The sequence below is a fragment of the Camellia sinensis genome, chromosome 10 (genome assembly GCF_055761805.1).
Source record: "Camellia sinensis isolate YWXY chromosome 10, ASM5576180v1, whole genome shotgun sequence".
Classification (NCBI taxonomy): domain Eukaryota; kingdom Viridiplantae; phylum Streptophyta; class Magnoliopsida; order Ericales; family Theaceae; genus Camellia; species Camellia sinensis.
The window spans coordinates 51027940-51046323 of record NC_138970.1 but is presented as its reverse complement, the minus strand read 5'-3'; the positions used below and the strand labels follow the sequence as shown (position 1 = coordinate 51046323).

The following is an 18384-nucleotide window of genomic DNA, read 5'->3' as shown; positions in this document are numbered from 1 at the left end:
TTTAAAAAAAAAAGACTTTTTAAAGTAGGTAATTCTGTGTCAATTAATTGTTTTTTATGGCAATTATTAAACCTCATTCCGCCTCCTTATAGTTATATTTCGTGTCAACAATCATTTTTATTTCATCTTAATCAAATGAGTTGAGGTTTTCATTAATCATTAATGGTCATATTCTTATTCGTCAAATAAGAAAATATATTCATGTACATTTTTAGTGTTGAGGAGTGCTTTTACTAATTGTGTTTTTCTTTTTATCCTTATGTCTCATATTCCTTTAATTTTGCTTCTCAAGCAGATACTCAGGTTAGGAAGTCTCTCCCTTGCAATTCTTTATTAGTTCCTTACTTTCTTTTTTGAATTGCAGTGGGTTAATGAATATTCTGGATTAATGAATAAACTCTCTTAGATTTCTTTAATGCCCTGGAATTTTCATGCTTGGTCTTCAAATTTTCAATAATTAGATTACACATTAAGCTTTTAATGTTTGGTTTAGAAAGAAGTCTAATATAGTGTGTATAGTTATGTATCTTGGTATATAGCTGTTCAATTTCTAGAGAATACTTTTTTTTTTGGAATGTATGATGAATTATGTGAATACTTATGTCTTTTTTTTTTTTAATAATGATATACAAGTTCATTTTTTATACCCATTTTATAGACCTAGTGATGTGTTAAGAAGATGATTGGTTGATAATTAGATAATATTTAATTATCAACCGGTTCTCTTCTAAACATATCATTGGGCCTATAAAATAAGTCTAACTTTTGGGCCTGAATAACTATTCTGTTTTTTTTTTTTTTTTTTTAATTTTTACAAAGATTTTGTTACAGTTTAATTTTGTAATATGATAGGTCTTTTTTTTTTTTTTTTTTCTATCTCTCTTAGGCTGTATTTGGATTTAGGATTTGAAGGGAATTTGTTGATTGAAAGGAAAAGGGAACATTAAAAAGTTAACCCTTTTTATTTGATGACCCTTATTTTTTTTTGCTTTTAGTGAATTGTTTTTAATTTGGTTTTTTATTGAACTGCTATTTTAAAATGTTTAGGCTTCTCTCTCTTTAAAAAGAGTCCAGATTATTTAGCTTTTTCAATTTTATTTATGGAATTTTTCAAACCAAAAAAAAACACTTTTTAGATGTTTATCAAGACTTTTGAAAAACCTTAAACTTATTTTAAAAATTTGTTTTAATAATTTTTTAATGATTTTTATGAGAGTATTACTCCTTGGAGTAAATAAGCTACTATGTAGTATACTTTTTTGAAAAAGGCATTTGCAATTATACAGATAATACAAAAGGTATTTGTAATTTTCCAGTTACAGTGTAGTGAGCCGTTTTATAAATTTTTATTGTAGTTTTTTACTTATTTTATTTTCACATTTTAAAATGCAAATTTAGTAATTAAATTTCTGTAATTAAGTTTTGCTAAAATTTTATTCATTAGTATAATTTATATATTTTTTTATAATTTACTTAGTTGTTAGTAGGAAAAATGGGCAATACAATCCATAAGAATTAACCTTTGTTAGTGCAAAGTTGCTATATAGAATCAACCACAAAATCATGTATTGCAATAGTTCTACATTTTGGCCAATAGAGAAAAATTATGAAGATTTCTATGAGAGTATTTAATTTTTCTTCTATCCTTTTTAATGTATATTGAAGACATAAAAAAATTATAATTTTTCTTCTATCCTGTAGTAGGTCAATTTCCCCATCTGTGATATTCATGCACAAACGAACTTCTTAAATTAGGTTGTTAACTAAAATATGTTAGGAGGCTGTTAATTTTGTAGCGATTAATTTTTCTTTATGGCAATTATTAAACCTCATTTTGCCTTCATACAATTATCTTTGTCAAATTTACATAACCAGGCACTTTCAGGTTGAGACACCATTGACCTTCAACCGCTAATTATGGACAACATTACTATTTTTGGTCATGTAAGTTGTTTTCTTTTTTATTTATTTGAAAAAAAAAACATTTTTCTTATAAGCAAAAGTCAATTTTCTTTTCTTTTCATAATTTTTTTTTATCTAATTTCTTATAACAAAATGCTCTTTTCTTATAATTTACAGATGGATGGAGACCTACGTCGAACTATAATACTGACTCTTTTTACTCATTTTCTTACATGTATAATTTTTTTATTTTTTTTTACCTCTAATTCTTTTGTATTTTTAGGTCCAATTTCTTCAAGAAAGAAATGTTAATGTTGTTATTCGTGATGAGCGTGACCTTAATGTCATCCGTGTTCGAGAGGTAGGCCCAATTTAATTATATAGATTTTTTTATTCAAAACACCGTATACACCATATATTCTTATTTATATATTTTTTAAAAACTTTCTACATATATATATTTTCTTTATTCTTTAAAAATTTTCTTTATTTTTTGTAGGCAAAAGAAAAGGAAATTGCCAAGGCATTGTTGAAGAAAAACGAAAAGACCACCGTTTCGGGCAAGGGAAAGGAAAATGCATGTTCAGTGGTATGGCTCTTCAACATTTCCATTTAAAGTTCTTTTTTTGAAATATTTATTTTGGACCATGAGCCTTGATTATTTATTTATTTTTTTTAAATGTAAAATTGACATACTACTTACACAGTAACATATACTGTTCTTATAGTAAACAGTTTCATATAAATTTGTGAAATGTTTTTTTTGAAGCATGCTAAAATAGCATTTGTACAAAAACATTATATTTGTTTTAAATTATTATTATTCTTTTTTGGCTTTTTGCTATTGACATGAACATCTACAAGAGAATAAAAAAGGAATAGAACAAAAAAGGAATGAGGGGAGGAGGGATACAGAATGAAAAAGTTTTCAATTTTTTTACAAAATATCAGAAGGAAAGGGAATTAAGATAAAGCAAATTAATAGAAATGAAAAATGAAGAGAAAAGTATAAAACAGTAGATGATAATATTTATATTTTAGGCATCTTATGAAATTAATCTTCATGTTTTAGGCACATAACAATAATGTTATATCGAAAGCTGCATTGGCTCAACGTGCACGGCGAGAACGTGAAAGAAATCATAAGGCAAGATCTCCATATCAATTAGGACAACGTTCATGACGTGAACGAGAGAGATCGAGAGAATTGATTCCACCAAGCACAACTAATACTCCATCGGCTCAGAAAGGAGTAATGTTTACACATCTTACTTCGCCAAGCACATCTTTAGCTTCACAAAGGAATTGGTAAAACATTGTATTTAATTCTACAAATACATATTCTTATTGTTAAGATTTTATTTTATAAATTTTATTTTGTACACAACAAATATTTGTAGGCCTACTCATGCAAGCCCATTGCTTCATGAGACTAGGAATATTAGTGTTGTTATTCGTGATGAGTGCAATCTTAATATTATCCGCAATTTGAAGGTAAGTATAAATATCAAGTTCAACATATTCTTTTTTCGTAATCTTAATAAATTCTATAAATGCATGTTCTTTTTTGTATTCTGAATAAATTTTATTTATTTTTGGTAGGCAAAGGAAAAGGAAAAGGCCAAGACAATGTCTAAAGGAAAAGAAAAGGCAACTTCTTTTGACAAAGGAAAGGAAAGCGCATGTCCAATGGTATATATTCAACATCTTTAAAAAAATATTTATTGAGTAAAACAAAGCCAATCATATTGTTTAAGTGAACATTGATCATGTATATTTTTAAAAATGTAAACTGTGTTTTCAATTTTTTTGTGTGCTCTTTGTTTTCTGTACACTCAAACAAAGTATTTTTAGCTCTCTTTAACATTTCCTAAAAAATAATTGTAACCTTTGTCAACTCCAAGAAAAACTTTATAACATCTAAGCAAAGGAAAAGAGGAACATAGGCATAGAAAATATTTTTAATTTTCTTAAAATCATCATGAGGCAAGAAGAAAGAGAAAACAATAATTAAAAAATAAATTGTTATATCACAAGGCATGAAGAGGGAAAATGAAGCAAAATGGAAAAGGAAGTAGGACAAAGAAAATGTAAAAATATTCTTAAAATTATCACAAGGCAGGAAGAAAAAGAAATAAAATAGTATACGATAATATTTGTATTTTAGGTATCAATGATATAATGTTCACATTTTAGGCACACAATAACAATGTAATATCAAAAGCTACATTGGCCTAACATGCACGGCGAGAACAGGAGAAATCAAGAGAATGTATTCAACCGAGACAAACTTCTTTAATACCGTGTCATCGTAGTCGTGCTTTCGTGGAACTAGGAACAAAGGCAACTGAGGATACTCAGTCGGCACAAAAACGAACAATGGTTGCACATCCTTCCACATGTTCGTTCTCAATGCCAAGCACATCTTTAGCTCCACAAAGGAATTGGTAAAAGACTGTGTTTAATTCTTCAAATACATACTCCTACTATTACCATTCTATTTTAATTTACACAAAACCAATATTTGTAGGCCTACTCTTACAACTCCTTCCCTTCAAGAGGATCTATGTACTAATGAGGAATTAGAGGATATGCCTATGAGTCCAATGGTTGGTACTCGAGCACATATAAATTCATGTCATCATTCTCTTGGCAAGATGGATGTATGTTCAGCATTACATTGGATGGATGAAAAATTAGTAAAATCATCTCCAAACCGTCCTCTATTCAGAACATTTTGTTCAAAAGGGAAGGTTAAGCTTCCTCTGCTTATTACACCCCCTTCACTTCTTCAAGCATTATATGATGGGAATGATGATAAATCAAAATCGTTTCGACATTATACTCGAGTGTACAATGCAACCAATGCTTTTACAAGTGTTGGTGCTACATTAGATCCAAGAGTACTTACTGGAAAACGCCCTACATCATTCACTATCCATGGGGAATTGCAACATCGAACAGGATCACTACTACCACAATCAGGGCAAGATACAGCTTATGCGCAACTGTACATTTATGACGCTGATTCAGCTTTAGAAGTTCACAATCGTAGAAATCCTCAATTAAGAAGAGATGTTCTAAAAACTATTCAAGATATTTTATTACAGGTTAATGCATTTGTTGCTAAATTTCGCCAGGTTCATGCAATTTTGAAGCAATTAGCCTTGACAGGACGAAATTTGTCTACTCATCTCCACTACAGTTCATCAACAGATCGACGACGGTATAACCTACCAACTATAGATAAGATTGCAGTTGTAATACCAGGTGATGGAACCAAGGTTAGTGGAATGAGAGATGTTATCTTACATCTACATGGAAATAATGAGCTAATGCAAATCAATGAATGTCGCCCAGTATATTTGTCATTGCATTATGTTTTATTATTTCCACATGGTGAGCTTGGATGGGAACCTGAGATGAAACTGTGGGATGTTGAACGTGATCAACCTTCAACTGATTGGCTTACTCAAATGGATTTTTATAGTTATCGTTTGTTTGAACGACCCACAGAGTATTCAACAATTTTGAGAGCTGAAAAATTGTTCAAAGAGTTTTTGGTTGATGCTTGGGCCGCAACTGAATAAAATAGGTTGACTTACTACAACCTTAACCAAGGGAAGATTCGTGCTGAACTTTACCAAGATTTGACAGATGTTGATCCAAATGACCTTCAACCCAATCAAATTGGTCAAAGGTTTGTTTTGCCATCTTCATTTCCTGGAGGTCCTAGACACATGTTTGAAATCTTTCAAGACTCAATGGCTATCACACGATATAACCAACATCCAGACATTTTTCTCACTATGACTGCAAATCCTAATTGGCCAGAAATTACTTTGGCATTATTACCGCACCAAAAGCCTATTGATCGTCTTGATTTAATTGCTCGTGTTTTTGAGTTAAAGAGAAAGTGCTTGATGAAGGAGATAGAAACAAACCAAGTGTTTGGTAATAAAGTTGCGCATGTTTTTACAATTGAATTCCAAAAGCGAGGCCTTCCTCATATGCATGCACTTCTATTTCTTAAGGGTCCAGACAAAATTCGGACATGTGCTCAAGTAGACAAATTGGTTTGTGCATAATTTCCAGATCCAAAAGATGAACCTATGCTTTTTGAAACTATCAAGTGTTGTATGGTACATGGACCATGTGGTGCTCGAAATCTACAAGCACCATGTATGGAAAATGGTAAATGCACTAAGAGATACCCTCGAGCGTTCGCAGAAACAACTACTATGGATCAAGATGGATATCCTATCTATTGTCGTCGTAATAATGCTCAAGCTCATATTGTGAGGGGGAAAGAAGTTGATAACAGAGGCATCGTACCATACAATGCATATCTTTCTAAACGTTTCAACTGTCACATAAATGTGGAAGTTTGTGCCGGAATGAGATGTGTCAAGTATATACACAAGTACATTTACAAGGGTTATGATCGTACAACGATGGTGTTGGGATTGATAAATAAGATCCAACAATATCTCGATGCGAGGTATATTGGACCTTCAGAAGCTGCTTGGCGAATATTTGGTTATCCATTGCTTGTAGAGATACCAACAGTTGTATGCTTAGCACTTCATTTACCTGGAATGCACCGCGTTTTTTTTAATCCTGATGAATCATTAAAAGCAATTGTTTCTAGAGCTGGCCAACAAATGTCAACTCTTACTGGTTTTTTTGCATGTTACGCTTCTATGAAAGATGAATGTCCATTCACTTACCAAGAATTTCCACAACATTTTGTTTGGCTTAATTTAGAAAAGAGATGGAAACCGAGGAAACAAGGCTATGCAATCGGTAGAATGTACTTTGCTAGCCCTAATTGTGGTGAGAGATTTTATTTGGGTTTGCTATTAACTGTTGTCAAAGGACCAAAATCATTTCAATGTTTACGCACGGTCAACAATGTTTTGCATGATACGTTTAAATCAGCATGTGTTGCAAGAGGACTTTTAGAAGATGATGAAGAATGGATACAATGCCTTAAAGAGGCTGCAGTTATGAAAACTGGTTATCAATTAAGGAGATTGTTTACTATTATTCTTACTCAATGCTCTCCACTGTAATCATATGCGTTATGGAATCAATTTTCAATGCATATATGTGATGATCTTGCACATAAGATTCGAACATTGTTTGCCATTTCTGAACCAATTGAGGCTCAAATTGAAGATTATAGTCTATATCTTTTGAATCAAATGCTCCAAGAATCAGGAAAAAGTTTAATTGACTTCCTGCCAATGCCACAATCTTCTACAAATTGGAGTGCAGTAGTTGGTAACAGGCTGATATTCGAACATCAACAACTGCATAATGAGGCACAACAGGCAGATGCAGAAATTATTATTGATCGCCTTAACAATGATCAACGAACAGCTTATGATGCAATCACTTCCTCAGTCTTTGAAAATAAAGGAACTATTTTCTTTTTGAATGAAGGTGCCGGAACAGGGAAAACATTTTTGTACAATATGATTGCATTAAAGTGTCGCAGCCTTGGCCATATTGTTATTACTGTGGCTTCATCTGGAATTGCATTATTGTTATTGGTAGGAGGTCGTACTGCTCAGTCAACATTTTCCATTTTGTTGAATGTATTGGAAAATTCAATTTGTGGATTTAGCAAGCAATCATTACAAGCAGAATTGTTTAGAGAAACAAAACTTATAATCTGGGATGAAGTTCCTATGCAACATAGACATTGTGTTAAGGTAGTTGATCGCACACTTCGGGACACTTGTGATAGTGAAAAGCCATTTGGGGGTATCACTGTTGTTCTTGGTGGAGATTTTCGACAAATCTTACCAGTTATAACCAAAGGAGTCCGTGAGCAAATTGTGAATGCATCATTAAAACACTCTTTTCTATGGAAGGATATACATGTTCTGTCTTTAAATTTGAACATGCGCTTGAATCATTCAAATTTTGAAAATGCTAATTTTGCAAAATTCTTGATGGAGGTAATATTTCTTCAAACTTTTTCTCTATTATATGGTTCTTTTAAATTGACGAAATACATTTATGTTTATGTACTTTAATTGATTTTACTTACTATTTTATTTATTTATTTTTATAAATAGATTGGGACCAATCCGTAGGAAATTGTTAAACTTCCATCAACAATACACAAATGCCAAGATCTAAAAGACATAATCTCAGTAGTTTACTCGCAACTGGATGTGGCAATGACATCGACTACAACATTTTTAACTGAACGTACAATTCTTTCTGCACGGAATGATGATGTCAGTGCTATCAATACTGCAGCATTGAATATTTTTCCCGGTAACACAGATACTTATTTGGCAGCAGACAAGATGTCTGAAGATGATGAAATTGATCGTACTATAATAAATAGATATCCTAATGAATATTTAAATTCATTAGATTCTCCTGAGCTACCGGCTTTTAAGGTCGAGTTGAAAGTGGGTTGTCCTATAATGTTGCTAAGAAATATTGCACCAAAAGATGGACTATGCAATGGCACAAGATTGATGGTTTCTAGATGCAATACTCGCATAATTGAAGCTCAAATTTTAACTGGAGAAAAATGTGGCAATTTGGTATTCATACCAAGGATATCCTTGACACCGTCTTCTTTAGAAATACCTTTCCGAATGACAAGACGTCAATTTCCAGTTCAATTGGCATATGCCTTGACCATTAATAAATCTTAAAAGCAATCTGTGAAATTTGTTGGAGTTGATTTGCGCACACCAGTGTTTAGTCATGGGCAATTGTATGTGACCCTATCTAGATGCACATCTTTTGATCGTATAAGTGTCCTCCTTCCCAATGATGAGCCAGATTCTACTACAAACATTGTTTATCCTGAAATTTTGTTATAGTGTTACTTATGGATCAAACCACTTTTGTCAAAACGTACAATTTATTTATTAATAAATTTGTTTTTATTGATTACAAATTGTTATTTTTAAAATATTTTACTATATGTGTCGACTTTTGTAGGATTGGTTTAAAAAATATATGGAGCTCAAAAATATAAATACAACTAGATTACTTCGATGTGGATGTTACAAGGTAATTTCAATTTGAAACTGTTTTGATATATATATAAATTTTCTTTTGCTAATATACTAACTTTTTTTATTTTCATAAATTAGTAGATTGTCATGCATGCTCCTCACTGGGGATACATACAAGTTGATACGAGGACTTTTTGGAAAGTGATGAGGCGCTCCTAGGATTTCTAAGAAAGAACAAGTTTGAATCTCATATTTATTTTTGTGAAAAGCGTACATATGCTAGCTACGATCCATATTTTGTAAAGTTTCCGATCGATGTGAAATTTATTACTTACAATAGTTTTGTAAAGCCTTTTATTTATGTGAAATTTATAACTAAGTTTAGATGTATGTTAGATAATATTCATTTGAATTATTGATTTATGTTATGAGTTTGTTTTTGTAAATGTAAGACACTAGGTGATATATTTTTTTTTTTTGTTTTTTTTGTTTTTTTTGTTTTTTCTTCCTAATATGCTCTTGGATTAGGTTAAAACAAAACTAATCATATTTTTATTTGGTTATCTTTTTATCATGAAGGGTGTTGCATTTTCTTTGTATTACAGAACATTGGCTGGTGTGCTTAATTTGTTATTTGGCATTTTTTTTGTATTGCAAAGCATTGGCTGGTGTGCTTAATTTGTTGTTTATTTTTTTCTATTACATAGCATTGGCTGGCGTATTTCATCTGATTTTTATACAGATGTTTCTGTGTTGTGGGACTTACATTTTGTTGTTTGTTTAAAATCTTATGCTTTTGCTGTGCTTGGATTTTACGTAGCATTTATGTGTTTACTTTTCACTATTTCGTTTACCTATAAATTTGAAAAATTTATGTTCAAATTGATTTATTCACTAAGTAGCATACAATTTATTTATTTTTCATTTATTTAATTTTCTGCAAAATAAACTGACCACCTAACCATAAAAATTGGTAGATTTTAACCATTACATTAAAATTGATGCAAAACTATAGCTTTGAGATCTCTCTTCTTTACTTCAACCAAAACTCACTATCTAAAAAAATGTGGATATAGAAATTTTTCAATTTATAATGATATCAATATATTTATTTAAGAAATATAATATGTGATTGAATTTAATTATGATTTTTTTTAAAAAAATATATAACCCAATGGATGAGTTTGAGATTTATAATTATTTTTTGGACCGGGATTAGGTAGATATAGAGGCTTGATGTTAGGGCCGAGTCGGGCTTAGGCAGATACAAAATCCCTTATTATGTAGTGCCGGCTCAACCCGACGTTTGTCCACCCCTAGATTGGATTGAGTTTGGTGAGAAGGGAAAAGAAATGGAGAGAATGAGGTTTTTTATAATTTGTTTGGATGATTAATGAGGTGAATAATGGTGAGAAATGAAGAGAAATGGTGAGAAAATCAAATCACACCGAACTTAAGTTTTATTTCTCACCTGATGTGGTGAGCTTTCACATTTGGTGAGAAACTAAAATTAGTCTTTTAATCATAATCCACCCAAATAAGAATGTGAGAAATCACAATAATTTAGTTTCCTTTTTTGCCTAGGTGAGAAATTCTCTCAAGAGTGTTAAGCCAAAAATTGAACAAGCCAAAATATATTTTTTTAAAAAAATTCCCCGTTTTTTACTTATTTTTGTCTTTTTTAAATTTTTTTTGGGAATTTTTAAAATTTTCAGCTCGTCTAGAGAGAAAAAAAAAAGTGATTGATTGATATGTAGGAAAGAGAAAATGATTTGAAAAAAAAATTCAAAAAAAATTAACCAAACAAAATTTTGAAAATTTTTCTCAAAAATTATATCTTGAGATACAAACCGAATAAGCTCAAAGTTTTTGAAAACAAAAAAAAAAATACTAAATACAAAAACAAACCAACAAAAAATATATATATATAAAAAGTAAATCCCAAACTCCCACTCATTTAGTGATAGTTGTCCAAACCTTAAAATCTAATTTGACAAAAAAAATTAAAAATTGAATAGTATAAACCATGTAATTCAACACTTATTTTTTTTGAAAAAATACTTGGGAGCACTAATTTGGCACCCCAATCCACCCCGAGTAATGCTAGAGACCCACAATTTGGATTCTTAAATTTATCTGCAATGATGTGGCAAGATAGGTAAGCCCTACACAATTAAGTATATGACAAATTAAAAGCTGACATGTATCATGCCACATGGTAGGGGTGAGCATGGTCCGGATTGGGGTAAAACAAGGATTAATTCGTTATCTACAGTTCCTGAAAAATTGGAACCGATCTAATCCGTTTAAATCGTAGAACCAATTTGAACCAATTCATTTAAATACGGATTAGATCGGTTTAGGATTACGGAGATTTACATAATTAAATAAAAAAAAATATAGAACATTTTAATTTCATAAAAACATAAGCATATCATTATATTGGTTCCACAATAACAATATGTCTCTCCATAATAGCGACATATTGCTTTAGAATTTAAACAACCATAAATATTTAAATCATTATAAATTAAAACTAAAAACTAACAAACAAAGACAATAAAAGAAGATACTATGGGTTTAGGTTTTATATGGAATAAGAGAAGATACTATGCGAGAGGGTGTATAATATAAATATAGGCTATTTGTATATGGTCCGAATCGGTTCCAATCTGGAACCGATTTGTGAATTACGGATTTTTAATTTTTCAATCCAGAACCGAACCATGGATTCAAAAAACCAATCCAATGCCACTGGATTGGACCGGACCATATTAGATTACGGATTTCACGGATTCCTTGCTTAGCCTTACCACATTGTAGGTCAAATTGTGGGAGGTTTTTTGTGGGTCTTAAACATTTTTCATCCATCCCTAATGATATGAAATGGACCACATGAAGGGATGAACTCACACTCTTCTCTCTATCTCTCTCTTTTCCACCTCATTAGGGATCAAAATGAGGGTACTATATTGGTGGGATGTAGCGTGGTTGATTTTTGTTGGTTACTTTTTTTTATATCCAAAATTTGTGTACAAATAAATTTATTTCTCAAACTACATTAAATTGTGATTAGCAATCTCCTAATACCAATTTAATATAATGTAATCATGTCAAGAAAAAAGTTAGTTAGATAGTGTTTTGTGCTAATCAAAAGAATAATCAGTAATATAAACAATAATTTTTTCAAGAAAAATAAAATGTGATTAACATTAATTTTTTTAAAGAAAAATGTGTTGGTTAATAATAAGTTGAGAAATAAGTTAATTTGAGAAAAGTTAATTTTTAAGGTAATTTGAGAAATAAGTTATTCCAAACAGATAATTTTGGTTTTAATTTTTTTTTTTAAAAAAAAAAAAGAGAAAAGAAAAGAAGTTGATCAAGTCAAAGATCCTATTTTTTTATTCGCTATTTTGAAATGTGAAATTGAAAAGAGGATGAAATAGGGTATAAACTGTTTAGCCTTTGTTTGGGAATTTGAGGTTGGGGTTTTTTTTGATTAAAATAGTTACAAAAAAATAAATAGACTTTTTAACATAATAAAATAAAATATTACATTTAACCCATAATCATTATATTTTTTTTTTCACAAAAAGTCAAAAAATCCTTCCTTAACAAGACTTTTTAATCCCATACTAAAATAATCAAAAAGTTAAAAAATCAAAATATCGACCCACTTTCCCAACCAACCCTTAATCAAGTGTGATTTAAACCAAAAAAAAAAAAAAAAGGTTTAGTAAGGATGGACATGAATCCAATGGCCTCCTACTCCGCTTGAAATTATGATTTAGACCTATAGGATATGGTTGTTTGGCGAAATAGGTTAGATGCAATTGTGAGCGAGATGATAGTTAATGAAAAAATTATTAATATAGAAATTATTAGTAAGAGGATTAAGTAAAAATATATTTGTTATGATGATAGTTTGAGGAATAATTAGTGATCAGATTGTTAAATTATTTTTATATAAAATAAATAAAAAAATTATTTTTATATTAAAAAAACTAAAACAAATAAGTACACTTGGTATTAAAAAAAATTAATTTAATTTTTTTAATATATAAAATAAATTCAATCTCTTTACTATTTTTCTAATTTCACCCAAAATCCAATCAAGCTAATCCCCTATTGAGGGAATTACTAAGTCCCTCATACTATTATTCTCCTCTTCCAAATTATCACCAAACAAGCTGTGGGTAGAACCCACAGTTATAGCATTTCAATCCCTCCTCGCTGGTAAACAAACATGGCCATAAGGCCATATTGGGCAAGATTTTTAAATCCAGTTATAACATGTGTAGGGCTTATATAAAGAGTGATATAGGCTTTGTCTACCCACAAACTATAATATACAATATATTTTTATTAATATATGTATTTAGACTCCTTTTGAGAATTGATTATTTTAATTAATTTTTTTATAAAAAGGTGTGGATAAAATAAATAGAATAATATAACTTTTTGACTATAAATCAATGTTGCCAAACCAAGCCTTCATTTATCGTTTGGCAACGACTTGTAAGCCAATTTCTTTCACCCAACAAAACCTTTTCCACATTTCTACCATAGAGGGAAATTAGTAAAATCTTTTCAATTGATTTCCCTGTAGGAACCCTTTATTATCAAAAAAGAGTACAACAACAACAATAGGGATTTTATTTCTCTTCAGAGCATCCGGTTCTTCTGGAGGCAATCCTAATAAAAAATTTCACCCACATTTGGCTGCATTGCCTATCCTTCTAACTCAAGCCGACTCTATACTTCTAACAAACATCTTAGCCTGTAAAAGAAAAAAGATAAACATTATCAGTCTAATGCAGAAAATCAAGTTGTTAATAACTGTTAAACTGATTACTTAATATGACTCCACTTATTGAAAAAATTCCCTATCAAGAAAAAAATATCGCAATCCCAAGTATTTGTGGTGCATGTATCTTGTGACTTACCACACATGGAAGTTGGAATTTTAAAGAATTTTTTTTACCAAATAAATATGAAGCATGCCCTCAAAATTATCACGGCGTACATGCCCGTAAATTTTTTACCTGCTCCAAGATCAGAAACCTGAACACATTCCAAGATCCTAACCGTCCAAAATTTGGGATAAAGCCCTTGTAGAAAGCAAGAGGTCCCTGCAAAATATAGAAGGAACCGAGACTGTTCAAGTAAAGGTTATTTTATTTTATTTTTACTTCTTCCGGGCATTTGCAAGATAGTTCGTCATAAAATTCCAAGACTTCAAATTAAACCCAGCCCAATCTAAACTAGGCAAACAAGACGACATAAAGTACCTAATAGCAACACATTTTTTTCTTTTATTTATCTACTAATTTATGTTTGGTCTTAAACCAGAGGCAGAAAATAAATATATATGCCAGTCCATATACACTCTTTATGTTACGGAATTTGTAGACATGCAGAAAATTAGTGCAGAATACAGATTCAGCACAAATTTTTTCTAGAAGGTAAGAACTGTCATGCAGCGAAAACAGGGTCGAAAGATGCTAAACTTACTTCGCTCTTCAGAGTCTTGATGAAACAATCTAGTGTAATTTTGTATGTAGAATCCCCCATCATTCTTGATTTAACCTGCAGTATTAGACAACGTAGATTTGCCTTATTTGTGCAGATGCAGATCAAAGCAAGTTTTAATCCAAGTATACCTTACCAAGAAAGCAAATTCTGAGTGAATTACAAGCATTGAATGGTAGGATATAGATACCAAAAGAAATCTAGGATCTTCTACTACAATGATCTAAACTTAACTCTCTGTTTGATTGTGATATAATAATGGTAAAAGCGGCAATATTACTTATGGTAATAGAATGCCGATGAACTTCTGCATGATGGCAACATCAATACTTCAGACTAACTTTTGTTTGAACTTAAAACTCGATCTACTAACCTTGAGGTTGTGGGTTCAAACCTGAGGACAACCACTTTGTGCAAATTACGACAAATGTTAGGTTTGTACCCAATCTATCCCCTCCTAGAACCCCATATTGGGACTAAATTGGGTGTAGTTAATTTAGGATATTAGAATCCTTGAAACTAGAATTGGTATGTATAGCACCATCCTCCATTACTAATATGATAATGATTGAAACCTAGCTCTAATATTTGGTGTTAGTGAACGAAATAATGTAGGCACTATCTGCAATTTATCATGCATAAGCATAACCGAACATGATGTGAGACTGATTACAACAGGAGTCATATGAGCAACACTTTTTTACCATCTAAATTAAAAACTGTAAACTACACAACCTTTTAAAACTTACAGTAAGAAACAAATAAAATCAAATGGCAGAATTATCTATCCCTTAACTTCACATTAAGATATATAGACTATTAAAGGCTAGATTCTTGTTCACAAATTCTTCTCTCAAGATATATAGACTATATAAGGCTCAAGGTTTTTGAACACATTGGTCTAACACGACCCCAGAGAGCTTTAACATCGTTTAAAATTCAAATATGTGCAAAAAGGAATGATGATAAACAAGCATTCAAGGAAGACAATCATAGTAGATAAACAAACAAGTATGAGGAGTGTTCTCATTTGACAATCAATGTTCTACATAGTCAAACCCTAAGTTATTAAACTTTGGCTGACTATCGGATCTCCACCAGCGACAACAAAAATGCTGGACCAGAAATGAGAATTAGTAAAACACATACCACGTCAACTGGGGAGCCAATGCAGACAGCAAAAAAGCCAGCCCCCAAACCAGATAGCATATGAGTGAAAACATTATCTGTGAACCCTGGAATCTTTAGAAGTGTCTACATTGGAAAAACAAAACCGAGATTCATGGCATTGCGGAATGGTGGGTTGGAATTGGAAATTTAAGCATTCAATGCTCCAGAATAACGCCTTGGCACACCAGGAGGCAATTTTCCTTCTGCTTGAAGTCTAACTTTCACAAGATCAGTAGGATTTGCTACTGTGATTGCAATGGCACCTGTTTGATGTACAAGCATCCACTTAATATATTGAAAAGCTCAAAAAAAAAAATATTTATATATATAAGATTGTACCTACATGTGGATTAGATAAACCAATTTATCTATACTGTCTATACTATTACATAAAGCACAACACTCAAAACTTGAATCTTTCTCATGCCTTTTGTTTTCCAAGAATGCCCATAAAATTGTTAACTGCCAAAACTCCTGTAACTAACTCCTAAACAATTTTCATTTTTTTTAATATTTATTTTCCCCATTCATCAAACTGCCTAGAAGTTTATATCTACAATTGCAAACGCAATGCGTTTACACGTACTACTAGTAAGTCTAAATTCAATGTGTATCAATAAGAGGCACTCACCATAAGTAGCACAAATTTTCTACACATACATGCAAAAGATATAAAATTAAACAGTCCACCACCACATAACCTCACCTGTTGTAAGTGCAGCAAGTATTTTCTTTGATAAGGGAACATCTCCAACAAAATTATCACCCACGTAGAATTTCTTAACCTGTCAAGCACACAAAAAGAAAACATGAGCATCAATGCCTCCACAAGCACACAAGACATAAATGATTGGTTCGCTAGAAAAAAAACAAAATAAAATAAAAAATAAAAAATAAAAAATAAAACCTACAGGTTCATACAACCCTATTCTTAACCCTCCAAACAGGCATTGAAGATGTAATCCTGGAACAATTCCTTTTCATAGAGCAGATAGGCGTTCTTCCCTTGCAATAGTAGCAACTGTACCAAGCATGCCCCTATATTTTAGTGAAGCCAATCCATCCCCCACAACTGCGTTCTTTTGGAGCTGAAGCCTAACCTTTGCAGTGTCTAAAGGAATAGTACACAGCTGCATAAATCACAAGTGGGTAAAGAAAAGCACTTCAAATGTATCAGCCAGAAGAATAGGTAAATATCCAAACCAGATATTTGTAGGACCACATTACATGTAGTAGGGCGATGAATACCATTTGGTCCTAAGGAGGACCCAAATACAATCTCATTTTAATTCTATCAAATTATTCACAGTAACAACATAATAACAAACAAAAATCTCTTTTTCTTTTTTATTTTTATGACCGGATGTTCGGGTCAACTTACACATACCTCGACTAATCCCGGGACTCACGCAAAACACCACGTGAATCGAGTATATCTTGTATAGAGCCCGAGAGCATGGCCCCAAGGAACGGATGAAAAAAAAAAAACAAAACAAAACAAAAATCACTATGAAGCTTAAGGCACCAGACTAAATACTTACTAAAATTGTTGTTTCAAGTTCACAGCTTCAGTTAAGATTCATTTATTATTTATTTATTTATTTGTGAATTCTTATCCAACAGACAAATATATATATATATATATATATATTATTGGGCAAATTCACTTTACCATTTGGTTTGAGCTATGTGCAGTTTATCCCTAATGTTTGAAAATAATCACATAACAGATTTGTGGTTATCCCTAATGTTTGAAAATAATCACATAACAGATTTGTGGTCTGACGTGTACGGTTAAACCGTTAAAATTCCATCCAACTTAAATATAAAACACGTCGCAAACATAAGGACTTATATGCCCATTTCCAAATATCAAGGAGGTAAATTGCATAGGAAGTAAAGCACAAGGTTAAAGTATACTTTGACTTCCAAACAAAAGATGAAAATACAAATATTTTAGTCTTTTTCAATAAATTGTTAACGGTTCTAACCGTGCACTTTACTCCACAAATACAAGAGTTATGTGGTTATTTCTAAACGTTAGGAATAAACCGCACATCGCCCAAACGATGTGGTAGAGTGAAGTTCGCCCTCTATTATTTATAGAAATTCAAATAAAGAGCTAAGTTAACATCTACGGAACTTGCTAAAATGGGTAGAAATTTGGGAGAGAAACTGACAATTTACACACGAATCCACATACTATTTACTCTCAAAAGTGAAAATCATGAAATCATTATGAATATTCAGTTTCAAAATAACCTGTTATAAAAAAAGAAGGAAATGATATGATATTGACATTGATATTGAGACCTCAGCGAAGCAAGCAGAAAAGGCGCTGCTGGCGAACGTTCCGGCGAAGGAAATATCTGACTTGGGCTTGTGATCGGCCACTGTAGACCCACTCTGGAAAGAAAGGCGAGAGAGAGAGAGAGAGAGAGAGAGGATGGGCTCGTCTAGGAAGAAGACTTGCTGGGTTTGGAGCTATTTTAACACAACAACATAGGTTTTTAGTTTAACAATATCAACCATCATATTTAAGTTATAATTATTATATTTTTTTTAAAAAAAAAATTAGGAAAAGTAAAAAAAAAAATTTCAAATAAAATTTTTTAATCTTAAACTAGAATAGTCAAGAGGAAAAAAAAAAAAAATTGTCAAAAAAAACCAACTCCCCAAACGAAGCCAATGACTCAAACGAGTAACGGCTTTATAGAAAGGGAAGAATCTCAGGAAAAGCAAAACAAAGAACAGAACAGGGTGAAATTTCACCGACTTTCGTCAT

At 31.5% G+C, this 18384-nt stretch overlaps 2 protein-coding genes and 1 pseudogene across 3 annotated transcripts; 2 read left to right on the top strand and 1 right to left on the bottom strand.

The window, feature by feature from the left end:
* Window positions 1-4281: 4281 nt before the first annotated feature.
* Window positions 4282-6977, top strand: LOC114268810 (uncharacterized). Its single transcript, XM_082890044.1, has 4 exons — window positions 4282-4349; window positions 4433-5401; window positions 5498-5856; window positions 5998-6977. The coding sequence occupies exons 1-4, from the start codon at window positions 4282-4284 to the stop codon at window positions 6975-6977; spliced, it is 2376 nt and encodes a 791-aa protein (XP_082746170.1).
* Window positions 6978-7004: 27 nt separating this feature from the next.
* LOC145800379 (uncharacterized) lies at window positions 7005-8588 on the top strand. The gene is made up of 2 exons (XM_082890043.1): window positions 7005-7871; window positions 8010-8588. Exons 1-2 carry the CDS (start codon window positions 7005-7007, stop codon window positions 8586-8588), a joined length of 1446 nt encoding a protein of 481 aa, XP_082746169.1.
* Window positions 8589-13375: 4787 nt separating this feature from the next.
* Window positions 13376-18384, bottom strand: LOC114304234 (mitochondrial uncoupling protein 1-like; annotated as a pseudogene). Its single transcript, XR_014341456.1, has 7 exons — window positions 18376-18384; window positions 17913-18083; window positions 16511-16729; window positions 16306-16384; window positions 15579-15862; window positions 13943-14029; window positions 13376-13677 (listed from the first exon to the last, which is right to left on the bottom strand). The product of XR_014341456.1 is annotated as a mitochondrial uncoupling protein 1-like (transcript).